Source organism: Sciurus carolinensis, chromosome 18, assembly GCF_902686445.1.
Source record: "Sciurus carolinensis chromosome 18, mSciCar1.2, whole genome shotgun sequence".
Lineage (NCBI taxonomy): Eukaryota > Metazoa > Chordata > Mammalia > Rodentia > Sciuridae > Sciurus > Sciurus carolinensis.
The window spans coordinates 10,243,235-10,271,199 of NC_062230.1; the positions used below are offsets into that span (position 1 = coordinate 10,243,235).

Sequence of the window (27,965 nt, forward strand, 5' to 3'; positions counted from 1 at the left end):
CACACTGGCTTCCATTATATTTTCACTGCTGTGGCTAGAAGTCTTCCTGGACCATGTCCAGGAAATACATTTTCCCTAACTTAAAAAAGAGCAAAACAAAACAATACAAACCTTTCAAAATGTGAAAAGGCAGCATAAATTTTCTTAAGTTTTAGATTATTTTCTAGAAAGGTTACAAAAGACCAAGATAGTTTTGTTTCAATGTATTTTTTAGTTGTAGATGGACATAATATCTTTATTTTATTTATTTTTATGTGGTGCAGAGGGTCAAACCCAGTGCCTCACGCATGCTAGGCATGTGTAACCCCAAGATAGTTTTCATGGAGGTTTAGCCATTCCAGAATAAAACCCTTCCTTGTTTGTAAATTCTAAGATTATGTTACCTGATTCATCACCACTTGAATACTTCCAACTTTGTTTCCAAACATTTCATCATACTGAACATGTACACAGGACTTAGTCATTTGTTCAGGAACATAGCTAAGTGCAAAGCATAAGAGAGCTTCAAAGAATTCCAGGAAAACCAGCTGAAATAGAAGAAAACATAGGGATGTTACTCTTTCTGACATACCTAGAGGTAGAACAGAGGTTGATTTGGGTGATCATTTCTCATTCATTTTTCTGACATTGAAATATCCTTCTTTCTAATATTAATCTTGTTTTCTAACAATCTAACAAAACCTCTATCTCTCACCCTGAACAAAAACCAACTCAAAGTGGATCAAAGACTTAGGCACTAGAACAGAGACCATGTGCCTAACAGAAGAAAAAGTAGGCCCCAAACTTCACCATGTCAGTTGAGGATCTGACTTCCTTAACAAGACCCCTAAAGCACAAGAAGTTAAATCACGAATCAATAAATGGGATGGACTCAAACTAAAAAGCTTCTTCTCAGCAAAAGAAGCAACTGATAATGTGAAGAGAGAGTCTACAGAATGGGAGAAAATCTTTACCACATGCACCTCAAATAAAGCATTAATCTCTAGGATATATAAAGAACTCAAAAAATTTAACACCAAAAACACAAATAACCCAATCAATAAATGGGCTAAGGAACTGAACAGGTACTTCAGGGAAGAAATACAATCGATCAACAAATATATGAAAAAAATGTTAACATCCCTAGCAATTAGAAAAATGCAAATCAAAACTACTCTAAGATTTCATCCCACTCCAGTCAGAATGACAATTATCGAGAATACAAGCAACAATAAATGTTGGCAAGGATGTGGGGGAAAAGATCCACTCATACATTGCTGGTGGGACTGCAAATTAGTACAATCACTATGGAAAGCACTATGGAGATTCGTAAGAAAACTTGGAATGGAACCACCATTTGACCCAGCTCTCCCTCTCCTTGGTTTACACCCAAAGGACTTAAAATCTGCATACTACAGTGACACAGCCACACACAGCTCGACTCACAATAGCTAGACTATGGACCGACCTAGGTATCCTTCAACAGATGAATGGATAAAGAAAATGTAGTATGTGTGTGTGTATATATATATATATATATATATGATGGAATATTACTCAATTTTAAAGAAGAACGAAAGTATGGCATTTGCTGGTAAATGGATGGAGTTGGAAATAAGCCAATCCCAAAAAACCAAAGGCCGAATGTTTTCTCTGATATGCAGATGCTAACTCACAATAAGGGCGTGGGGGTTGTTAGGGAAGAATAAACTTACTTTAGATTAGGTAGAGGGGAGTGAAGGGAGGGGAGGGAGTGGGGGGTAGGAAGAATAGTAGAGTGAAACAGACATTATTACCTTATGTACATATATGACTGCATGACTGATGGGATCCTACAACATGTACAATCAGAAAAATAAGAAATTATATTCCATTTATGTATGATTTATCAAAATGTATAAGTGCATTCTACTTTCGTGTATAACTAATTAGAACAAATTTAAAAATTTTTAAGTGTATGTGTATATACGCACAGACACAATATATATTTTTGTGTATTGGGTTCATTCTCTTCTCAGTCAGATCTTGGTTCCTGGTGTCCAAGGCAGAACAAACACCTGAGTTGGATCTGTATCATTTGTGACCCATCTTTACAAACCTCAAGTTCCAAGTTGCTGTCAACTCCATCATGTACGAAAGGATTGTCCTCTGCTATTACTGTCACAAATTTGGTTGCGGTTAATTCTTTATTTATCATCCTAAAGTCCTATAAAAGCAAAAACCAACCAAATCATAACTGCCTATACATTTTTAACTGCCTATAATTAATTATAAACAGGTATATATTTTATTTGTTTTTAAATATTTTTCCATTCATAGATGGACACAATACTTTTATTTATTTATTTTTTATGTGGTGCTGAGGATCAAACCCAGTGCCTCACACATGCTAGATGAGCACTCTACCACTGAACCACAACCCCAGCCCCAGGTATATATTTTAATGTCAATGCACATCCAAGTGTTATATAATACTTTAAGAAAAAATGGGGGCTGGGGATATAGCTCAGTTGGTAGAGTGCTTGCTTTGCATGCATCAAGGCTCTGGGTTCAATTCTCAGCACCAAAAACAAAAACAAAAACAAAAACAAAAAAAAAATGGGGGGGAAAGAAAAAGGGAACCAGAAATCAATATCTTAGAAACCATCATTTTGAAAAGCACTCTGGACCACCATTAGTATTTGCCTCTTTATCCCTTTTCTGATCTCTCTAAAACGACAGTATTTTGTTCCACACAAACACAGACAGACAAAATGGGAGTTGGATGATACCGGTATGAATAACAACATACTCCATGGGCCAGGGAGAGCTGGGCCCTTGGCCCTGGAGGAACAGGCCAAGGCACTCAAGGAGGGAGAAGCAGCTCGGGAAGGAGAGATGGGTACCACGGAAGCCAGCATGGAGACAAGTGTGCTGGGTCCCCTTTCCACACTAAAGGCTTACTCTCCACAAAGACTGGATCAGAGATAATTTGGGCAGGAAAAACACTTGGCTCCCCTTGAGTCCCAGTGCTTTGCTGAAAAGAAAGATCAAGTGAAAATGGGTCTTGATAAGGCCCTTCTCCCACACCCAATCCTGCCCTTCACTCTGTCCTCAGGCCTGTGAAAATCAGGTACCTGTTTCCCACACAGGAGTCAGGAGACAGCTTTTGGAAAATCCCAAGAGAAAAGCTCTGTCAGTACTCACAGTTTGCAGCAGGGCATTTCCTGGCCAATTCCTCTACAGTGAAACCTGCTCTTTGACAAGTGCCACCTAATCAGCTTTAGAGCGTGCAGTCTTGTATGCGAGCAACGACCAAGGTTTGCCACACATCCAACGCCAAGGAACCGAACCAAAAAACAAAATCAGCACTTGGAGGGAACAGAGGTATTTTTTTTTAGTTGTAGATGGACAGTATGCCTTTATTTTATTTATTTCTTTTTATGTGGTGCTGAGGATCAAACCCAGTGCCCCACACATGCTAGGCAAGTGCTCTACCACTGAGCCACAAAGCCAGCCCCAGAACAGAGGTATTCTATAAGAGCAGAGAAAAACCCCCAGTTAGCCTCCCCGCTCCAAATCATATCTTCAGTGGAATAAGAGATATTGTGTGCATATTAAAAACAAAAAAATTGGGCTGGGGTTGTAGGTCAGTGGCAGAGTGCTTGCCTAGCACATGTGAGGCACTGGGTTCCAACCTCAGCAACACATAAAAATAAATGAATAAAACAAAGGCATTGTGTCCATCTACAACTAAAAAAAAATTTTTTTTAAACTGAATTGCCACAATAGTAGAACTCATTATTCTGAAAATTAATCAAGGAAAAAAAATCAACCACTCATCCCTCCTTTCCCCTATGGATTGTATTTCAGAGTACTCAACCAATGAAGTAAAGTTCTTGAAGACTCACAGCTAATGAATGTAAAAGAAATGACAGATTTTGAAAATTGCCAGTGTATACTCTCTCATGAAGTAATGGCCACTAGCAATGACCACCAGGGACTGCAAAGCCCCTAGGCAGGGTTTATGGGAAACATTATAAGAGACCATCACACGGACACTGTATGAACCCACTGATCAATCAAAGCATCACTACAAGGAATCACTCCCGATGGGCTGTAACAGGAAGGACACAGTACCACCTGTGGCTTGGTCAGAGAATAAAAACCTGAATCTCATCAAGGCCCTAATTCTGTCACTTTCATGGAAGTGTGGGGAAAAGAAGAACATGCTAAACACCACTGTGAGGATGCAGTCAGCTATGAGCAGGCAGGAAGAGGGACAAGAAGGGGAACAACTGACAGGGGAGGCTATCAGATGAGTACTGGTCCCAGGACTAGGAAAAGCAGGAAACCCAAGAAGAATAGCTAAGCATCTGCTCACAGAACCCACACATGAAAAACTAGGAGCTAGCATGTCACACACCCCTGGCCATTGCTAAGGATAACCCCTTAAAGGAACCATTATCTCAAAACCATGTTCTGTGAGCCCATCATTAAGACCTTCATAAAGAAAATTTGCTGAGGGCCATACAAAACAACAGAGGACAATAGCTAACTTGTCAATCACAGTGGGTGTGGGAAACCAAGACAAGAACAAAGAAACCCAAACCCCATAAAAGCCACACGGTTCTCTTCAGAGACAGTCCACAGTGCCTCTGTGACTGAAATTCTGACATTTGCTGGTAAAATGCATTTCCACCTCGATTCCGCTGATAAGCACTTGTTTGCTATTCTGCATGTCCCCTTTGAAATCTTACCTGTGAGAGTGTGAGGGCCAATTGCTGCAGACACCCCCAGTCACTTGGGCTCCATGGAACCCCGCTACCACAAAAACCAGGATGTCTGACCTACTCTGCAAGGTCAGATGACCTAGTTTCTTCAATAATAAATGACCATGAAGAAAGGGGAAGGTGGACAAACAGCTATATGATATTCCATTTCCTAAATCACTTACCTTTAAAAAACTGTCCTACAGTAAGACACTAAATTGTCAGTTTTTGGAAATCCACATGCAAGAGAATGAAACTAAACCCCTATCTCTCACCCTGCACAAAAATCAACTCCAATGGATCAAGGACCTTGAAATCAGACCAGAGACCCTGCATCTTATAGAAGAAAAAGTAGGTCCAAATCTTCAACTTGTTGGCTTAGGATCAGACTTCCTTAACAGGACCCCCATAGCACAAGAAAGAAAAGCAAGAATCAATAACTGGGATAGATTCAAACTAAATAGCTTTCTCTCAGCAAAGGAAACTATCAGCAATGCGAAGAGAGAGCCTACAGAGTGGGAGAATATCTTTGCCACTCATACTTTAGATAGAGCACTAATTTCCAGATATTATAAAGAACTCAAAAAACTCTACACAAAGAATACAAATAGCCCAATCAACAAATGGGCTAAGGATATGAACAGATGCTTCACAGAAGATCTACAAGCAATCAACAAACATATGAAAAAATTTTCACCATCTTTAGTAATAAGAGAAATGCAAATCAAAACTACACTAAGATTCCATCTCACCCCAATTAGAATGGCGATTATCAAGAATAGAAGCAACAACAGGTGTTGGCGAGGATGTGGGGAAAAAGGTACACTCATACATTGCTGGTGGGGCTGCAAATTAGTGCAGCCACTCTGGAAAGCAGTGTGGAGATTCCTTAGAAAACTTGGAATGGACCCACCATTTGACCCAGCTATCCCACTCCTCGGCCTATACCCAAAGGACTTAAAATCAGCATACTACAGAGATACAGCCACATCGATGTTCATAGCTGCTCAATTCACCATAGCCAGAATGTAGAACCAACCTAGATGTCCTTCAATTGATGAATGAATAAAGAAACTGTGGCATATATACACAATGGAATATTACTCAGCCATAAAGAATAATAAAATTATGGCATTTGCAGGCAAATGGATGAAATTGGAGAATATCATTCTATGTGAGATAAGCCAATCTCAAAAAACCAAAGGACGAATGATCTCACTGACAAGCGGATGAGGACACATAATGGGGGGTGGGGGAGGCAAGAATGGAGGAAGGAGGGACTTCATAGAGGGAAAAGAGGCGTGGGAGGGGTAGGGGGGGAAGCAAAAAATAATAGAATGAATCAAACATCATTACTCTATGTAAATGTATGATTATGCAAATGGTATGCTGTTACTCCATGTACAAACAGAAACAACATGTATCCCATTTGTTTACAATAAAGTGAAAAAAAAGAAAAAAAAATATATATCTCACATTTTCTTTTAAATATATATATATATATATATATATATATATATATATAAAAGGAATATTACTCAGCTTTAAAGAAGAATGAAATTCTGACATTTGCTGGTAAATGGATGGCATTAGAGAATATCATGCTAAGTGAAATAAGCCAAACCCAAAAAACTGAAGACCGAATGTTTTCTCTGATATGTGGAAGTTAATTCACAATAAAGGAGGTTGTAGGGAAGAATAGAGTTACTTTATATTAGGTAGAGAGGAATGAAGGGAGAGGAAGGGTTATGGGGGAAGGAATGATAGTAGAGTGAAACAGACATTATTACCTCATGTACATATATGACTGTATGACCGATGTGATTCTACAATATGTATAGTCAGAAAAATGAGAACTTATATTCCATTTATGTATGAGTCATCAAAATGTATAAATGCATTCTACTGTCATATACAAGTAATTAGAATAAAATTTAAAAAATTAAAAATTAAAAAAAATTAAAATAATATTTATTTATCAGTTTTTCATATGCATAGCACTGTTGAAAACATTAAGCACTCTAAAATTAGCATTCAATTCTTTCATCATTTATATTCCCACAATTACAAAGTATCACGGAACAAAACTACCATTAGTATGAGAACACTGAATAAATAAGATGTCACTATTTTTCAAATTAACTTTTAAAAATTACATTTTGATGAGTGATTTTTTTTTTTTTTTTTTTGAGACAGGGTTTTGCTATGTTGCCCACATTGCCTCAGCCTCCTGAGTACCTGGGACCAAGGCCATGGCACCATGCCCCACATGGACAAGGATTTTTAAACATGACATTCATCCTACATCTTCCTTCAAAGGACCAGGACTGCAGGACACACCCCTGGGTCTGGGCTTCCCACCATCACAGACCCTTTACATCACTCTCTTCTCCAAACTAAACATTCAGTGACCATGAAAATTCATCCCAAATCGTCACTTCATTATTACATATCACACCTACAATATCTTGCCTTTAGTTAATATCAAATGCCCATAAATATAAAACCAATTTAAGAGAATTAATTTTTTCCTTGTAGTTCTGGGTATTTAACCCAGAGGCATTCTACCCCTGAGCTGCATTCCCAGTCCTTTTTTAATTTTAATTTAATTTTTATTAGACAGCATCTTGCTGAGGTGCCCACAGTGGCTTCGAATACGTGACCTCCTGCCTGAGCCTCCCAAGTCTCTAGGATTTACAGTGGTGTGCTGCCATGCCCGGGACCAGTTAAAGTCAATTTCAAACCTACTGATATTAAACTTACTCTCAACATCCAGAGGAAGTGTCTCATCTTCATTGTAGGCTCATTGGGTGGAGCTGTATTTATTCTGCAATAAGCTGTGTAAATCTCCCAGCACTTATCAATATAATTCATTGAGTAGAGTGTTCTCTGTTGGTCACTGAATAAAGTGCCTAAAATATAACATTCCAAAAAATGATTATAGAATTAAATTGTGAAGAAATCATAGCAAATGTAACCCTATTTTTCTTTCTTTTTTTTTGATACTGGGGATTGTACCCTGGGGCACTTTACCACTGAGCTACATCCCCAGTCCTTTATATTTTTTTAATTTTGAGACAGGGTCTCACTAAATTGCCCAGGCTGGCCTTAAACTTTTGATCCTCGAGATGCTCCTGCCTCAGCCTCCCAAGTTGCTAGCACCTAGCCTGAACCTATTATTCTTGTACTTACCTTTTACTTGGCAGGCATTTGGATGGATGTTCTCAGTCATCAGTTTTGTGAAACACAGAAAGAGCGATGGACTTCTGCTTCTGTGATTAAAAGATACCATAACTACTCCTCACTCCAGGAGCTAGAACTTAATTCTCTTCTGGAGTGTGGGAGAGACTTAATATTTCTAACAAATAGAGTCTATATAGAAGGGGAGAAGAGGAAAATGTAAGCTACAGTGGAAAAACTTGCTTGAGGCCATGTTAATCTGCGAGCCAGATCAGCATCACTAGTAATGAGGCACACTGACGTGACACACTGCCCGTGTGACACAGTGAGAAGGGCAGTTCACTGCCACGGTGTTCCTCCCCCAAATCTACACCTCAGTGTAATCATGAGGCAATATCAGATGCCAAACAAAATCATGGGATATCTTACAAAATAACTGACCAGCATTTCCTAAAGTGTGAAGGTCATGAAAGACAAAGTCCAAGAAACTGTCATAGATTAGAAGAGTCTGAGAAGACAGAACAGCAAAATGAACTGTGGGATCTAAGATTAGATCCTATAACAGAAACAGGACAGTGGAAAAACTGGGGAAATCCTACTAATGTCTAGTTTAGTTAATGTTATTATAGCAACATTAATTCCTTACTTTTGATAAATGCATCATAGCTATATAAGAGTCAGCAGTAGGGAAATTTGAGTAAGGATACACAGGAACTCTACAGTCTAAATTGGCAACAACCTTGAAAATCTAAAATTATTTCAAAACAACAAGTTAAAAAATATATATAGTATCAATTTTGCTCTGAGAAAGACAGGAAATTCTGATCTAAGAAGAAAGGTTTAGTTGTGATTATTTCTGAATAGAATTCCAAGAGCTATTTGCAATATTGAAACAGTTCAAGATATGAAGGGTTTTCAGAGTCTAACCTAGTATCTTACGGCTTTGTGGGTGATATTTGTGGAAAAAGTTTGGTTCTAGCCCTGCACTTCAAAGATCTGTAAAAACAAGGATTAATGGAAAAAGAGAACAACACCGTCACTATAATGCAGGTGAGTCTGCGTCACCCCTCACAGGGACCCAGGAGTGGTACTTACTGAAATTCTTTGTGATGAATGTGGTAAGCCAACTGCAGGAGGTAGTTCAAGAATGTTCTCAAAAGTATTGTTCTAAACGGAGAATGAATTTCTTCAACTGGTATGTCATTGTTGGCTAAAATAAAAAAAATGGAAAGGATGGATAGCATTTTCTAGAACCTTCTGTTTTATTTACTCCTGGTATACAATTCAAAGAACTGACTATGACAGAGAACTTGTTTCCTGAGAGTACTCCGAACACATGTGAGCATCCAAACAAAAACGAAGCACCACATGGAAGAGTTCTGATTACTTTCCTAGAAAAGACACCTTGACCCCATGGTTCTCGTGATCTGAGCCACTGTTTGATTATCACTGCTAGTTATTTTTTTATATATGTATAAATATATTTTTTTTAGATGTTGATAGACCTTTACTTCATTCATTTATTTCTACATGGTGCTGAGAATCAAACCCAGTGCCTCACACATGCTACGCAAGCGCTCTACCATTGAGCCACAACCCCAACACTGCTAATACTAAGTCAATTTTAAACATGTTTCAAACATTAAAGTTTGAAGTAAATGGTTTTTTTTTCCTAATATTTTTTCAAGTAGATATTTTAAGATCTTCAGTTTTGCCTCCCAGAACTCAGCTGAAAGAGTAAAACTTTCAAGGTTGTTGAATTTATCACATGAACTTTCTAATTTGAAATCAAAACCAATCCTAAAACTACTAAGCATTTTCTAGACTATTCCAAGCCATCCCAGATCCTTCTTGCTTATGACCTGGCAATTCAGTGCTTTTCTACCCGTGAGGTACATGAGAGTAAATAAATGAAGCTTTATGGTCTGGCCTTCTTGACTGCTCAGTCATAGGCAAGACACAGATGAGAGTGCTAGGTTCAGGAAAGAAGAGCTGGAGGGCAGGGTCTGGCCTCGGGCTGCGCCTTGCCGCCCCTGCTACAGGTGGTCTTGCCAGGGTAGCTATTATTGCTGGGGACCACCTCTGCAAGTACACTGTAAGCACCCAGAGCAAGGACACAGGCTGAGTTTTGGAACTCTTTTCCTGACTTTTGCCTTCCCTACTTGCTCAACACTCCTTAGCTCATTTCCAAATGGCAGTGTGGTACACTGTCCTCTAAACCCAAAGAAGTAAAGGACCCCAAACACTCACCACTTAATATCCTGTCCATATCAGCAAGAGTTATATGGTGGTGATGAAATTTGCAATCTTTTAGAAATCTCCAGAAGTGAAGCTTTGTCATCAGAAATGTATTATCCAGAGAGTGATCACATCCTAGGCTGCTGTAGAAGTTATAGATTCTTCTTAATTCTGTAATGTTTCTTAAGACAGCAAATTCTACCTGGAAAAAGACAGCCATGTATCTTAATCCTGCTTCATGGAAACAACAATAAAAGACACAGCACCTGTTTTCTAGATCAAATGAGGACAGCACACGTGAAGAAACCAGATACCTCTTACCTGCGAGAGCTCAGTGTTCTTTTCTGCCTGTCGCCCTCAGTCAATAACATGCCATTTCTAACAGTAAAAAACACATGTTATCTGGAAAATGGAGTTCCTTTCACACTGCAATGTGATGGCATCCTGTCTCAATGGCAGCAATAAAATTCTATTGTCACTATCCCTCCTGAACATAGATGCAAAAATCCTTGTGACAAAAATAATTGAATTCATTATGTAAAACAAATAATACATCAACACCAAGTGGAGTTTGTGCTGCGATTGCAGGGCTGATTTTGACATTTGAAAATACAATCAAAGAAATTCACCATACTGGTACATTATAAAAGAAAAGCCTCACGATTACCAGTTGATGCATTTGACAGAATTAACACCCATTCATGATAAACACCCTCAGCCAATTAGGAAGAGAAGGAACTCCTCAACCTGATGAACAGAATGTGCCAGAAACACCTAGCTAACGTGTACTTGGGGCTGAAGGTATGCACTAAGCAATGTCCATGCTGATTGCTTTACTAAGCTCTCTCTCTGTCCCCAATTCACCTTTTAGTATTTTCCCAGGCCTCCGATGCCCTTATGCTGCCCTGAACTCCCCAGTCACACAACCCGACAGCTTGTACGGTGTCCCCTTCTACCTACCTGTGCCTCTTTCCTCTTAAACAGTCAGAGAATGCAAAGAATGACATTTGGGGTCCTCAGGGAGAACAAAGAAGCCCCACCTGGACAGCTGCATCAGGCATCTGTTACTCTTGCCATTGACTCCTGCTTTTTGAGATTCAATTCAATGCACGTTTATGCCCATTTAAAGCACTATTCTAGAGCACAACACAGAATTTGTCTTCATGAAGCTTAAAATCGAGTAATGAACACAAGACGCTTTATGCAATAAAGAGGTATCACTGGGAGAACCAAGCCTATGTAAAGAGAGGCAATTCTAAGGCAGCAGCTCCCTGGAGGATGCGGCATTTGAACTGAGCCTGGGAGAACAGCTTGAGCAGTAGAATGTCACAGAAAGCAGGCACCCCAAGGGTAGGCTGGGCCTGAAATAGTGGCAGGGCGGGGAAGGGTGGTGCTCCAGGAACGCCAGGAGGGCCTGCAGTGAAGTTGTCATCCCCTCCTGCTCCAGCCCCTCCTGTGCAAAGTGGGACAACCCCAGACCTGCCCAGAGGCTGCTGGGAGGAGTCAGTGATTGAAGGCATTTGGGACCATGCCCAGAGCCAAGTGCTACTCTGCAGGTGAGCCACTGTCCTGCAGGTCATGGTGAGGAGGAGGGGACTGACAGGGTTAGGCTGGAAAGGGGTTGTCAGGTCACTTGATAGAGGCAACTATTTGAGGGAGAAATGATAGTCCAAAGGCTCAGAGGACCATGGCCTGTTTGCTTTAGCTTTTCCTGGTTGAAACTAGAATAATCCAGAACCTCTACTCAGATACTCACATTTTGACAAAATGTCAATGATAGATAATAAATATGTATAATCATGAAGAAAATCTTAAACCCAAATGGAGAGATTCTACCAAATAACTGAGCAGTTCTCTTGAGAGGGAGGCCTCAAGGTCGCAAAGACAATGGAAAATGAAGGAGCTGTCACACAGACAACCAAGGGCATCAACGGGGCCTGGGCTGAATCCCAGAATGGAAAGAGGGCATTAGGAGAAAAACTAGTAAAATTCTGTTCTAGAAGTCAGTAGCTGAGTCAACTGTGTTGCTGTAACGCTCATTCCTGGGGTCTGTTCACTGTACCATGGTCATATATGATGGTACATGAGCGGAAGCTGGGAGGAAGGTATGTGGAAACCATGGTTTTTTTTTTTTTTTTTTTTAACTCTCTGCAAGCCTTAAATCATCTCATAATAAAAAGTAAAAAGTAAGCTATAGAAAATTTGCTAAATTGCAATATGTCCATTATGAAACATTACAGTCATTAAAACTGTTTAAAGGTATTCCCAGGGTGTGGAATTAATTGTAGGATTCTTTCACTTTCTGTGCTGTATTTCCATAATGCTTGATTTTTTTGTAAGAACATGTGTTCCTTTTGTGATTATGAAATATTCAAGATATTTTTAAACCCATAATTTGTATAAGACCCACATGTTTGACATAGAACTTCAAAGTGTAAAATGGTATAATAATAACATATATTATTATAAGAGATTATATACATATATATTATACTATTATAATATATATTGTAAGAGATGAGGGGAATAATGTAAACAATGTGATTATGCCTTTCTTGGTAAATCAGTATATATTATTCACCTAAAATTATATTGTAGAAATATATCTTATGGCACTGAATAGCTATCATTAAATTCCATGTGAAGACAGAGATTTTGTAAATGGAATGATTCCAATTCTATCTATGCATACTAAAAATTGGAAAGAGGGAGTTGAACTTGGTGGTATTTGCCTGCAAACCTAGTGACTTGGGAGGTTAAAGCAGAAGGATCACAAGTTCAAGGTCAGTCTCAGTAACACGACAGGACCCTGTCTCTAGAAAATAAAAAACATCAGGGATATAGCTCAGTGGTCAAGCACTCCTGGATTCAGTCCCCAATAAACCCCTAAAAAAAATTGGAGGGAAAGAGGGATTTTGTTTGGATGTAGAGCCTCTTTTATTTTTTCTTTCTTTTTTTTAATAGAGAATTTAAAAAAAATGTTTTTCATACATGTATACAGGGTAATAATGTCTGTCTCATTCTATCCTCCTTCACATCCCCACCACCCCACCAATTCCCTCACTCCCCTCCATATAATCCAAAATTCCTTCATTCTTCCCTGTCCACCCACCACTATGGATAAGCATCCACTTATCAGAGAAAACATTCAGTCTTTGGTTTTTGGGGATTGGCTTATTTCACTTAGCATGATATTCTCTAGTTTCATCCATTTACCAGCAAATTCCATAATTTCATTCTTAAGGCTGAGTAATATTCCATTATGTATATGTACCACATTTTCTTTATCCATTCATCTATGGAAGGGTATCCAGGTTGGTTCTATAGTTTTGCTATCATGAATCAAGCTGCTGTAAACATTGATGTGGCTGTGTCACTGTAGTATGCTGATTTTAAGTCCTTTGGGTATAAACAGAGGAATGGGATAGCTGGGTCAAATGATGGTTCCATTCCAAGTTTTCTGAGGAATCTCCATCCTGCTTTCCAGAGTGGCTGCACCAATTTGCAACCCCACCAGCATCCTCACCAACATTTATTGCTGCTTGTATTCTTGATAAATGAAAGACTCCTAATTTTAAAAAGAATCTTTGAGTAGAATCTTGATTCTGGGAGCCTGGGTTACAGTGACGGCCTTGGAACCCAAAATAGAAGGACAGGAGATGGAATGAGGCAACCTCCTGAGGCCCAAAGAACCAGGGGCCAGAAGCAGCAGTGATGAGCAAGAGGAAAGGGGCAAAGATGCTTTGCAATGCAGAAGAGGCTGGCTCTCAAAGTAACATCTGCAACAAAAGTTTCAGGAGGAAACACCAATCCCCAGTCTAAGTAGGGCCTGTGGTACTAACTGGCACTTGGTGGCTTTAATTTGCCAGACAGTCATTCAATGAGGTACAAGTGCATATAATTTCATCTGACTCTAAAGGTTTCTCAATTTTCAGTGATTTCTAAGGGCCCGAAGTTCTCCTGAACCCTAAAAGTCTATAATAATGTACTGCAGAATTAGTGTTCCACCAAGGGAGGTGGCCACAGTCTTGGACTTCAAACTGACCTGAGTGTGAGGGTGATGTGACTTTTATGGGCTCAGGGGCTCCAGGTAACTCTCCCTCTGTTCTTCCCTTTTCTCACAAGCCTGCTCACTCACAGGGTTGCCTTGCAAACTAAGCAGGACGATCTACTTAAACCATGTTGAGCGTTTAGAAGACACTTGACAGGTGGCAACAATCACCAGCTCTGGCATCCCAGGACGGTGGAGACTCTGTTAATATTTAAATCTACAATATAAATCTATAGCAATAAAAATGTTTCCACCTGCTTCTTTTCTTCTGCTTGGTTTTCCTTAGGATACATGTTCAGCAGCAAATGCAGGTTCAGTTCAATGCTTGATCCTAACACAGAATGGCTTTCACTGCCATCAAGCTTTCTGATAGTTTCTGGCAAATGATGAAGGCAAAAACAGGGAATAATTATGAAAAGCAATGTTAAAAAATTTCACCATTATGTCAAAATGTTTTCTACCAAAATGGGATACAAGGGTATGAGGAAAAAAACTAAAAAAAAAAATAGTTGCTCACAGGAAACTGCTGTTTCCTGAAGTATCAGATATATTCTCATTAATGGATACATAGATAAAAGCAGACTGAATAAAGGATCCTACCAGCACTAACAGAAGATTGGAGTTGCCTGCCTGTTTGGGCAACATCTGAGGGCAGGTCCAGGTAACTTATAAATTCAACTTCAAGATCTGGAAACTGTGCTATGTGGTCATTGGAAAACAGGCCTTCATACACACGCCCATTCTTGAAAGTTAATCGACCCTGCAGGTAGAAAGGTAGAAAACAACTTTTTGCAATTTGCGAAAAGTTTCCTTGGAAAGAAACATTGGCATATGCACACCAAAGGCTCTTTCAAGGGTTTGGAGCTGGTTTTTTGTTTTTGGTACTAGGGATTGAACTCAGAGGCACTCAATCCCTGAGCCACATCCCAGCCCTATTTTCTATTTTATTTAGAGTTGCTTAGCACCTCTCTGTTGCTGAGGCTGGTTTTGAATTCTTGATCCTCCTGCCTCAGCCTCCCGAGCCTCTGGAATTACAGGCTTGTGCCACTGCGCCCAGAAGAGCTGTTTGTTTTGAAACTACACACGTAGTCCATATATGCCCGGCTCCTAGGGTCTCATATCACTATACAAATCCTCTCTTTCCTCCTCCTCTTCCTACTGCTTCTTCCCTCCTCTCCTCCCCCTTCTCTCCTCTTTCTGTATCCAGCCCACAACCTCTCCCCAAATATAAGAACCTCTAGGTCACAGAATGGGTCTTATTAAACTATGCACATGACTGGCATAATGCCCAGGGGAAGAGGGACTCCCTGCTGTTTGTCAAACCCATGCCAATGTTCAGTTACTGTTTCAGAGGTGGGCAAATGACACAGCTCAGCTCTGTGAAATGAGACATTTATAGAAGGATTCAGGGAAAAGAATTTCTTTTCTTCTACTTAGTGTGGTACATGGATGTGAAGTATTGAAGCACAGCAGCTGTCCTGCAGTCACGGGGAAGGGCAACTCGAGAGTGAAGCTGACAGGGTGGGAGATGATGTGGGCAGATGAGGAGAAATCCTGACCTCAAGAAGTCACTGAGTCTAACCAGCCTAAGCCCACATTCCCATTAGTCTTTTTATATATGGCACATTAAACTAGATTGTCTGATACTTTGCAACCAAACCCACCTAACACATATACACACATTCATGAAACACAAACTAAGTAAACTCTAAATATCCAGGAAATAGAAAACATGTTGGAAATATTTCAAAATTCATGTGACCACCTTAACAGTAAGTTATCTATGCAAAATGGATAATGTAATTTACTAGCTAGAAATGACTCACCTTTTACTGCACTTCAATTGCTCTAAATAATCTTTAAGATGAATCTTCTCAGAGATACTCACCATGCCATGTTTTTTATTGGAAACCCAGTCTCCCTCATACACGGCTCCACTGGCATAGTAAAATTTTCCATGTCCATGACGACATCCATTTACAAACTCTCCTATATATTCATTTCTTAAAGGATACTGGGAGTTAGGGATTCTCTTTAGAAACCATGTGTGTGTTCCAAAGCCATTCTGAAAAGAAAGTGAAATGCCATCAGAAATGCTCAAAATACTTCCTCCTTTTACCTGAATTCATTTCTAATCAAGACAAACACAATGGGAGACATGAACTTTGGAGCCACACAGACTTAGGTTCAATATTAGCTCAGCTACTTACTAACCAGTATTTTGACCTAAGAGAACTTATACAAGCCTTTAAGGGTCAACATACATTCATAACAAAAACTGTAAGGAAATTAAGAATTTGCTGGGAATGGTAGTGCCTGTAATCCCAGCATCTCAGGAGGCTGAGGCAGGGGGATTGCAAGTTTAAGGCCAGTCTCACAACTTAGCAAGGTCCTAAGCAACTTAGCCCGACCCTGTCTCAAAATAAAACACAAAAATGGCTGGAGATGTGGCTCAGGGGTTAAGCACCCTGTGTTCAATCCCTGGTACCAAAAAAAAAAAAAAAAAAAAAAGAAAAAGAAAAAAAAGAAGAAGAATTAAAGAGAGCTTCCTGAACCAGAAAAGGGCATCTATGAAAAATCTACAGCTAACGTCACCCCTGATGAAAGATTGAATTCTTTCCTAGAAGGATCAAGAACGACGTAAGGATTTCCATCCCTCTATCATACAGGAGGACCAGGCAATACAGTAGTAAGAGGGAAAACTCCAGACAGATTAGAAAGAAAGACATGAAGTTGACTGTACTTGCAAAGATGATTACCTAGACAGACACCACCAAAGAACCTACACACACACACACACACACACACACACACACACCAAAAAAAAAAAACAAAAAACAAAAACAAAACTGGAGCTATTATGTGAGTTTACAAAGGTCCCATTAACAGACTAATATCTATTAGAAAATTCTAGCTTTATGAACTATATCAACCAAAGTTTTTCTCTTTTGTACAGGAAATTCATCATTTGTTTGTTTCTTCTTCTCTTTTCCCAGTACTAGGGATTGAAGTCAGTGGTGCTTTACCACTGAGCCACATCCAAAGTCTTGTTTTTGGTTTTGTTTTTTATATTTCAATGAATTTTTTCCCAGTTTTCCCTTTTTACTGCTTTTTTTAGTTATACATAACATTAGGGTTCATTTTTGACATGATTAAAAAAGCATGGAATATGCTTTTCAGTCCCCACTACTTCCCTTTCTCTCCTCTCTTCCCTCCCCGTTCCCTTCTCCTCCACTGATCTTTCTGCTATTTTTAGTTGTTTTTCCGTTAGTGTCTTACGGATTACATGATATATTCACATATGCACATAGGAAAGGTAGGTCAGGTTCATTCTTCGCTTATCCCGTTCCTTCTCTCGCTCCCTCAATTCCCTTCATCTAGTCCACTGATCTTTCTCCTATTTTGGTGAAATCCCCCATTTTCCCTTCTTCACTTCCCTCCTCCCCTTATTTTGGACAGGCTTCTGCAGACCAGAGAAAACATTTGGCCCTTCACTTTCTGAATCTGACTTATTTCACTTAGCATCTTGTCCTTCACTCCATGTATTTACCAGCAAATGCCATAATTTCATTCTTCTTTCTGGCTAATACTCCACTGTGTATACAATGTATATATTTTCTTTATCCATTCATCTCTTGAAGAGCACCTAGGTTAAACCCACAACTTGGCTATTGTGAATTGTGCTGCTATAAACATTGATGTGGCTGCGTCACTACAGAATGCTGATTTTAGATCTTTTGGATATAAACCAAAGATTGGGATAGCAGGGTCATATGGTGGAGATTTTTGAGGAATATGCATGTTGCTTTCTAGAGTGGCTGCACTAATTTGCAGTCCCACTAACAATGTATGAGTGTCCCTTTTTCACCCTGCATCCTTGCCAACACTTATTACTTCTTTTTTTTTTTTAATTTTGGTACTAGGGATTTAAGTCAGAGGCACTTTACCACTGAGTCACATCCCTGCCCTTTTTAATTTTTTTGAAATATTTTTTAGTTGTCAATGGATTTATTTATCTATTGATTTATTTACTTAATTATATGAGGGAGTGAGGCTCTAACCCAGGACCTCACACAAGCCAGGCAAGTGCTCTGAGCCATGAATCCAACCCCTATTTTTTATTTTTGAGACAGGATCTCACTCACTTGCTTAGGGCCTCACTAAATTGCTGGCTTCGAACTTGTGATCCTCCTGCCTCAGCCACCCGAGTCACTTGGATTACAAGTGTGTGCCACTGTGCCTGGCTGCTTGTATTCTTGATAATTGACATTCTGACTGGAGTGAGATGAAACCTCAATGTAGTTTCGAATTGCATTTCCCTGATTGCTAGAGATATTCAACATTTTCCCATATATTTTTTGGCCATTTGTATTTCTTCTTTTGAGAAGTGTGTTTAGTTCTTTTGCCCGTTTATTAATTGGGTTATTTGGTGTTAAGTTTGCTGAGTTCTTTAGGGCTGGGGAGATAGTTCAGTTGGTAAGGTGCTTGCCTCGTAAGCACAAGGCCCTGGGTTCTAATCCCCAGCACCGCAAAATTAAAAAAAAAAAGTTTGCTGAGTTCTTTATATATTCTGGATATTAATCCCTATCTGAGGAGAATGTGGCAAAGAACTTTTCTCATTCTATAGGTTTTTTCTTCATGCTGTCATTCCCTTTGCTGTGTGGAAGCTTTTTAATTTGATGCCTCCCATTTATTGACTTTTAGGTTTATTTCTTATGCTTTAGGAGTCTTGTTAAGGAAGTGGGTTCTTGTGCCAACATGTTAGACAGCTGGGCAGTTGCAGAGTTTCTGAGCTAATTCCTAGGTCTTTGATCCACTTTGAGTTGACTTTTGTGCAGGGTCAAAGATAAGGATCAGGTTTCATTCTTCTACATATGGCCCTTTTTATTTTTTATTTCGAGACACTGACCTTGAACTTGTAGTCCTCCTGCCTCAGCCTCCCAAATTACTGAGATTATAGGCATGCGTCACCATACCTGGCTGAAAATCCAACATTTCTGAAGTATAAATAATAGTCTCTGCCCTTGGAGGAGCCACATGAATTTATGAGGTTGACAATGGCAGACCCTAATGTGTGTCACACTACTAAAGAACGCTAAATAATAAAACAGCAATAAAAAGTGCAGTTGAGACCAGGAAAGAGTACTTTGAGTTTCTAAATTCATCAGAGCTTAAATTTTAGATTACTGTGTAATCTCACTCCGAAGCCCAGGGCTGAGGATCAGTACAGCACGCTGTAGGGGCCATGCCAAGATGGCCCGGGGCCCACCTGGACCCCCCTCTCCCAGGAGCCGGTGTACTCCTCATTGGTCGTCAGCCACCTCATCTTGCCTTCCCCGTGGCGCATGTTGTCTTCCCACTGGCCTTCGTATATGTTTCCAGATTTGTAACTGAAACAAAAGAACCAATGAGCAGCCAGCAGTGACCTCGCATACAACAGTCCTCGAACACCTGTGAAGAAATCCACGCCCAGGACCCCAGCCCCCTCCACTGTGTCCAGTGGGTGGGCATGTGGTCAGTAAAAATTATCATGTGGGGGAGCAGAATAAATCACTTTATTAAGCCCACTGATTAATAAGGTGACAAAGTAGCTAAGAAAGGTCTTCACATGCTTTAGAAATAATTCTCTATCATATTATGATTGGTTAATACTTTGCCCCCAAATATTTTAATCATTTTATTAAAACATTAAAAATCCTTTTATTAAAATTTTGGATTCTATATCTGAATCCAAAGCCAAGCAAATGTGTCATCATTCTTCAGAAAACATACAACTAATAATGAGGATCGATGATTAATACAAAGAACAAAGAAAGGCAGTGTCTACTTACAAAAAACTGAAACAGTATGTTTGAATATTTAATGTGGTGTTTCTCTAAATTTTTATGGAATGTTTTCTTCCATAAAAGATAAATTTCAATTCCACCCCGCTTCAACAGACAATGTATCCTCTGTAATTTCTGCACCTTATCTGTAGCCTAAGTGAAAGCTATTTGGGACCGCACACACTTTTTCCCTACACCCCAGATGTGGCAGTGATCATACCTACCATCTTATTCCCCAGCCCTTTTTGATGTTGTAGACCCAGTCTCCCTCGTACCAAGAGGTACCCTCTTGATTGTAATAAATGGAGCCCTAAAATGAATAATAATCATGTTTTAAAAATTCAAGCCTCATAACACATGCTTTTTTAAATGTAAATATAAAAAGTATATATATTGAAGAAGTACAAAACTATGCAGAGGTCAGTGTCACACAACATGAGGCACAGAAGCCATTAAGTTTCTCTTTTACAATCAAGAAAATGTTATACCAAAGGCAAATGAGATAATATCACAAACCAATTACCCCTTAATAACAAAGTGCCACATTAAGGCAGGGAATGACTGCATTCATTGTATTCCGTAACTATTAGTCACACACACACCTGAAGAACCTTGTCTTCTTGGTGCACCTTCCTTGTAACTGGAGGTCACTCTTTCACATATCAAAGCCATTTCGTTTTATCCATTTTAATATCTTACCCATTTTGCTGTCTCCGCATGAGCAACATTCAGTAAGCGTCCTTTGATGACTCCTGCAAGGCAGTGGTTCATGCCACTTTGCAGCGTATTTGGATCTATGCTGAACAGCCTCTAGTTACCTTTTCTGCTATTTATCCCTGCGTGTGCATGCTGCATGCACACACGTGCACAGGTATACACAAGCAATCTTTTTCTTCTTTTCAGTTGTTGATGGACACAATACCTTTATTTTATTTATTTATTTTTGTGTGGTGCTGAGGGTCAAACCCAGTACCTCACACATGCTAGGCAAGTGCTCAACCACTGAGCCACAACCCCAGCCCCCTCTTTTTCTTTATTTTGGTGCTTGGGATTGAACCCAGGGGTGCTTTGCCACTGAACCACATCCCCAGCCCTCTTTACATTTTATTTTGAGACTAAATTGCTGAGGGTCTCAATAAGATACTGAGGTCTCTTTAAGTTGCTGAAGTTGGACTCTGACTTGTGATCCTCCCACCTCAGACTTCTATTGCTGATTACAGGCCTGCACCAACAAGCCCAGCAAACCTTTCATCTTCATTATCCAGCTACCTTGCTCCTTCTTGAAGTCATCCAGGGGTTTCTGACTAGAAGTCACCATCTCCAACCCCTCCAGTCTCAACTGACTTGCTGTGAGCTTGAGAAATACCCACAAACACCACATAAGAGACAGAAAAAGCCTGAGCAGAGCAGGAGGGCTGAGGTGGAATTTTGAGGAACTGTGAGGGAAGGCCAGGTGCCAGGTGAACTCAGCCATGCAGCCCTGGCTCACCCGCTCCTCACCCTCCAGGCCTGCATCCCTTAAGGAAGAGGCTGGACTAGATCCCTAATCCCTCTCAAATTCACTCTGTTTTGATTTTGGGTTTTTTGTTTATTTGCAGTACTGGAGATCAAACCCAGCGCCCTGAACATTTGAAGCATGCATTCTACTGCCGAACTACATCTCCAGCCACATTTTCAACCCTAAAACCTAGATATTCCTTTGTGCATGGACTTTGGAAGTCCTCCTTGGCTTGTAAGGCCTTTTGGCGACTTCCAGTGGCTGGCACACATCTCATGGAAGGACTTCTCCTTCCAGTTTCCATCTGGTAGTTCCACTTGAAAGGAAAATGGTAGACAGACCAGGCCTCTGCAGGAAGCAGGCCAGCAGCTGGGATTTTGTGTTGTTCAGATGAAAAGACTCCTAGAGCTAGAATTCGCCAAGGTTTCTCAGGGATGGTCACAGATTTGCTTTTTCATATAGCACTACTTGAGGGATAGGCACTGATTTCTGTGGAGCTTCTAAATAATGTGCCAGACTCCATCCATTTACTTTTGTGGGTCTGAAAATAAACCAGGGTATTTGCCTTATCTCAGTAGGCAGTCATAAATTATAAAAAGAAAAAAAGAAAGAAGGAAGGAAGGAAAAGAAAAGGGAAAAACAAGAGTCTCCCTTTGTTTAATGTTGCATAATCAAGGACTTGGGAACAATACCCTCTCAAATGTTTTCCAACCTGTCAATGTTCAGCCAATGAGACTTAGAATGGTACACTTTTTCTTTTCTTATGATCTTTTCTAAAAATTATGAATTTTTAAAATTCTAAAAATTGCTACAGTATTTTTTCAACCTATACAAAAGCAAAACAATAATGCCAAATGTAGCAACCTTGGTTAAAAATGAATATGCTGTGCATTGCTGTTGGAGGTGTAAATGGTGCAGCTGTTGTGGAAAACAATTTGATGGCTCCTTAAAACAATAAACGTAAAGTTACCATATGACCCAGCAACCCCACTTCTGGGTAAATACCCCAAAGAACTGAAAACAAGTACTCAAATCCAGGCACATATATTCATAGCAGCATTGTTCACAATTGTCAAAATGAAAATAGCCCAATGCCAGGCTGCAGTTGTGGCTCAGGGGTGGAGTGCGCACATGTGAGGCACTGGGTTTGAGCCTAAGGACCGCATAAAAATAAATAAATAAAATAAAGGTATTATGTCCACTTACAACATATGTATATATAATATATATTATATATAAAAATATATAACTATATTACATATATATAAGTATATTTTAAAAAAAGAAGAAGAAAGCCCAATGTCCATCAATAGATGAATAGATAAATTATGATCAATACTTACAATGGAATATTACTCAGCCATAAGAGTGAAGTACTGCCATGTGCTATGACATGGATGAACCTTAAAAACATGCTAAGTGAAAGCAGCCAGACACAAAAGGTTGCATGTCACATGATTCCATTTATATAAAATGTCCAGTAGGTAAACCCACAGTGACAGTAGACCAGGGACTGCCAGGGAACATGTAAAGGCAGGGATGTGGAGCAACTGCCTAATGGGCAGGGGTTTTATTTTGGGGTGATGAGAATGTTTGAGACTAGACAGAGGTGATGGCTGCAAAACATTACGAATGGACGTGGCGCCACTGAACTGTAACTTTAAAATGGTTAATTTTATGTCACACGAGTATCCCTCAACACTTCCCACCCACCACGACCGCACACCCTGTGCACAGATGGTGCCTCCACCCACCTTCCCGTGTCTCTTGCCTTGGCACCAGTGGCCGACGTAGGACACAGGATGTGTGCTGCACTTGAACATACCAAATCCGTTCCTCATGCCGTTCACCACTTCTCCTTCGTACATGCTGCCATCTGGCCAAGTGTACACGCCGTGGTTCATAGGAATGTTCTTCACAAAGTCCCCCTAAGGCAAAATGTCTATAAGGGTGGTGAGAATGCAGCAGTGTGGGGCCCCTCATCCTGTGGGCTGCTGGAGACCTAACCACTGATGCTGCCCCTGCCCCTCTTCCATGGGAAGCTGGACATGCCCCCAGTCTCCCTCCTCTGCATTTCCCATCCTCTCTCACCTAATGGCTCCTCTGTGAGGAAGGGCATGGAGAATAAAATATGGGACAAAGCTATGTGTGGACAAAGCTCCACGCAGCATGCAGGTGATATGGTAGAGGGGCTGCCAACTCTGACCTTAGGACTTCAGACTCTTCACACCCGCCCAGAAGCAGACTCATTCCCTGTTCCCTCCAGACGTGACAAAGCGATTGATTACCAGTGGAAGTCATTCCTTCCACCTGTGGTCATTACAATGTTCTGCAGATACCTTTTTGCAGAATCTGCCCTGGTGGACTGGGACGTCTGTGGGCACAGCACTATGCACCCTGCCCCAAGCCAACAGACGCTCTTCCAGGAATCTGAACTTACGGGATGTCGCCATCACAGTGCTGCCTGATCGAACACTGGCCAGGTGGTACCGCTTGGACTCCCTGCCTGAGGAGCTCCTCTGAGAGCCCCAACCCTGCCCACGAAGCCATCTGACTGGGCTGATGCAGGGGTCTGTGCCTGGAAGGAGGAGTCCTCAACCCCCAAGAATATCCAGAACAATGAAGCAGAGGCATCTCCTTGCCAAATTGCCAGTTGGATCAGAAATCTTGAACGTGGGCCCTGAGCTAGAGGTGGAATGTTGTGTGGGAAGGGACTTCCCCCAGCAAGGCTGGCCCCAGACCACTATTGGGGATCAAACCTCAGACTCCCCTGAGCCTCAGAGTGAACCCCTCCTTTGCTCTCCCTACACCTCTGCAGCCTGCCTGCCTCATCCAGCTCCAGTTAGCTGCCCTCCTACCCAACTGTGCCTGCATTTCTGTCCTTGCTTAGCTGTTATTAGAACAAGTGCATGGCATGACTGTGTTTTAAATGTCTTCATCACCATTTATAAACACCACCACATTAGTAGCTCTGCAATGGAGATTTTTAGAACAGCATTTTGGGCACCACACTTTGTGGGTGGGAGTTGGAACTGGCACACTCTCCTAGAGAACAAATCTGTCCAAGCAATCAATTTAAAAGTACATATATTCCCCACAACCTGGCAAGATGGGTTAAGTGAAACCCAGATAATGGAACACATGCAGCCAGTAAAAATAGATCTAGATGTCTGGATATTGTTTGATCACTAAAAAGTAAAAACATAGGAGAGAATGTATAATAAACTGTAAAAAGTAGGAGGGAATATATACTTATATGTGCTATATAGGTAAAGAACACATAAAATACCTCTAGAGCTACAAACAGAACCAGTTACAACAATTCCTGGCAGGCCACATGCAGTCACTAAGTTACTCTACCCTTTGATTCTGTGCATTGTTTTAAATTTGTGCTAAATTACTTTATGAAAATAATACATCTAGTTGTGGGGGCCTGATCATTAAATTTCATAATTGCAATTTAGAACTATAATTTATCACATGCTTTACCTCATATTTCAATCCATCAGCCCAAATGTAAGTCCCTTGTCCATGCATGAATCCTTCTGAAAACATACCCTTCAAAACAAAACAACAGCAAACCTTCAGAATGAAACTTCGTTTTAAGCACCTATTGTAAAAGGTGCAGTTACTTAGAGAGGAGGCTTCTCCATGACACAGGGATTCATCCTGATCTAAAAAGAATCTAAAGAGGGATTCCAAAATACCCAGTTCTCTAAAATGTACACCACAATCTGAATCTTCCTCTCTATGCAAGCTACTAGAAAACAGTATAGTTCAAAACAATTCAAATACTTTTGGTTTTTGCCTTTTAAACTTTAAAAAAAAACTTTTAAATTTCAACTAGGTAGATGATGAAAACCATCATCTGAATATCAGATCAGACATTATTTGTAAATTTCATGCTTTTGTCCATTTTCCTTTACTAAGAATTATCAGTATATGCACTGGCCCACATATGTGTATGCATATACACTTGTCCCTCAGTTTCCATGGGGGTTTGGTTCCTGTGACTTTATGCTTTGAATATTGACCCTTGCTGCTCTGCCACTGCAGCTTATGTTAAACCTGAATTTATTTTCTTTCCTCATCTCCCTCCCCACCAAGGGGAAATAAGATTATCCTTTTTTCCCATCCTAGGCCACATTATCTGCCCTTGAGTACACACACCAGAGGAATGAGGTAATTCAGATCTTGAGACTGGCCTGGCATCAGATTACCTATGAAACAGCTACTTCTCAGGGCCACAAGTAGGTGTGACAGGGCACACCTAGAAGGGAGCCTTTGAATCACCTCTTTAAAAATTCCTGTTTCCCCTGATGGGGAGATTCACAGCCTCAGGGACAGACGTCCACTCAAGTTTCTCCTTTACTAACAAAGAAACACAACTTTTTTTTTTTTTTCTTCCTTTTTTCTCACAACCTTGTCTTCATTATTAGATTGGCACTGTGGACAAGGACCAAGCTTTCGATAATAACAGGATGCAAGTCCTTCACATAAAATGGTAGAATATTTGCATGTGACCTAACTATTCCCGCCATACATTTTATTTATTTACCTGGTGCTGAGGATTGAACCCAGGGCCTCATAAATACTAAGCCTGAGTTCAACTACTGAACTGTATCTCAACCCCCTTCTATATATTTTAAGTTATAGATTAATGGGAATACCTAATACAATATAGATGCTAAGTAAACAGCTATTATACTCTATCACCTAGGAAACAATGAGAAGAAAAAGTGTCTGTACATGTTCAATACGGATACAATTTTTGTCCTGAATATTTTCCATCTGTGGTTGACTAAATCTGTGGATATAGACCCTGTGAATATGGAGGGCCAACTACAGCACTGCTAGTATAGTTAATTTACATTTAGAGTGTCTAATGTTGATATATAAGAAGAGTCACAAAAACAACATAGCTGAATGTCTAAATGCAATCGGAGTAAACAATGATAAAATTATACCTAGTCCTTCCTGAAAATTATCTCGTCAGGTCAGGTGGGTGATCAAGTCTAAACAAACTGTCTACACAAAACAGAACTCAGAGGTTCTCAGATGCTGCTATGAATGGGAGCTACCTGCAGGCTTGTTAAAATGCAGATTGCTGGGCACACCTGGGGCTTCCACTTCTTAGCAGGTCTGAGTGGAGCCCCAGAATGTACATTTCTAAAACATTCCCAGGTGATGCATACGCTGCTGGTGGGGGCCCTAACTTTACCAGCAAGAATCAACTTCAGAATCAATCCAGGTCAACTCACCACAGACAGGGTTGGCACAAAGGAGTTAGGGCAGTGCAGTAATTTTCATACTGCAGTCTATGATCCTGTTTTGTATTAAGGAATCAATCCAATGTGTCACACCAGCCAGTGTTTTTACTTTAAAAAACTAGACTAGAAAATAATCAGAAAATAATCAGCCTGTTTTCACATACACGTACACTGGGGATTGTGATCCAAAAATATGAGAAAGCCTGATCTTACCCACCTGAAGCCTAGGGCTGTCTCTTTGGATCTGACCCTTACCTGGAAAGAGCCTAATGCTAACATCCCTCTCAGGCCTCAGGGATTCAGTGTTCTAGGAACTGAAACCTCTATTGATGCATGAAACGTCAGTCACTCTGATGTAAAACAACACAGAGGGGCAAGTCACTGCTCCTGCTCTCAGTGTTTGTTTGTTTGCTTTCTCAATTTGTTTTAGGGGTGGCCTAAACCAATTCAAATGCAAAAATTTAACCACAAACTGACATTGCTAAAAACTTTTTTTAGGGCTGGGTGTAGCTCAGTGATAGAGCACTTGCTTAGCATTTGCAAGGCCCTGGGTTTATTCTCCAGCACTACAAGTAATAATAATAATTTTTAAAGTCAGGCTGGTGAACTCCAATCCCAGCTATGCAGGAGGCTGCAGCAGGAGTATGATTTGAGCCTAGGCATTTGGAGTCAGTCTGGGCAACATTAGTGAGATCCCCTTCTCAAAAACAAAAACAAACAAGCAAAACAATGTAAAGAAAGTCCAGCAATGATTATTTTTCATCAAAATCATTTGGGTCTTGGGAAAACATGGCAAGTTTGTAAATCAAGTAGCTGGCAGTGCAGGCAGAGGAAATGGAGGGCATTTCTCACCCTCTCAGTGGAAGGTCAGGGCAGCCTAGCTTACACAGCACAAGCCAATCGTGCTCCTTGCATACACACCTAGTAACAGTCAGCAGAAGAGCACCTGGGGCAGAAAGGGTAGTCACTGGGTGGTACACGCCTGTAATCCCAGCAGCTGGGGAGGCTGAGGCAGGGGGATCACAAGTTCAAAGCCAGCTTCAACAACTCAGCAAGGTCCTAAGCAACTCAGCAAGACCCTGTCTCAAAATAAAATATAAAAAAGAGCTGGGGATGTGGCTCAGTGTTAAGCCCCCCTGGGCTCAATCCCCTTTACAAAAAAAAAAAAAAAAA

At 40.4% G+C, this 27,965-nt stretch overlaps 1 protein-coding gene across 9 annotated transcripts in view; it reads right to left on the bottom strand.

Moving 5' to 3' along the window:
* The window catches only part of LOC124970792 (radial spoke head 10 homolog B-like), an 87,790-nt gene that overhangs the window by 50,541 nt on the left and 9,284 nt on the right, over positions 1-27,965 (bottom strand). For 6 of the 9 annotated variants that reach the window (XM_047534385.1, XM_047534383.1, XM_047534386.1 and 3 more), the window contains 13 exons: positions 25,012-25,080; positions 23,277-23,450; positions 20,249-20,334; positions 19,469-19,589; positions 16,088-16,264; positions 14,800-14,959; positions 14,454-14,575; positions 10,161-10,350; positions 9,006-9,120; positions 7,923-8,002; positions 7,494-7,642; positions 2,078-2,185; positions 384-527 (listed from right to left, as the gene is read on the bottom strand). In XM_047534385.1, the coding sequence (XP_047390341.1) occupies positions 384-527; positions 2,078-2,185; positions 7,494-7,642; positions 7,923-8,002; positions 9,006-9,120; positions 10,161-10,350; positions 14,454-14,575; positions 14,800-14,959; positions 16,088-16,264; positions 19,469-19,589; positions 20,249-20,334; positions 23,277-23,450; positions 25,012-25,080 (1,695 nt within the window). The remainder of the gene's footprint in view (positions 1-383; positions 528-2,077; positions 2,186-7,493; positions 7,643-7,922; positions 8,003-9,005; positions 9,121-10,160; positions 10,351-14,453; positions 14,576-14,799; positions 14,960-16,087; positions 16,265-19,468; positions 19,590-20,248; positions 20,335-23,276; positions 23,451-25,011; positions 25,081-27,965) is intronic. The other 3 variants (XM_047534387.1, XM_047534388.1, XM_047534389.1) reach the window with 3 other exon arrangements.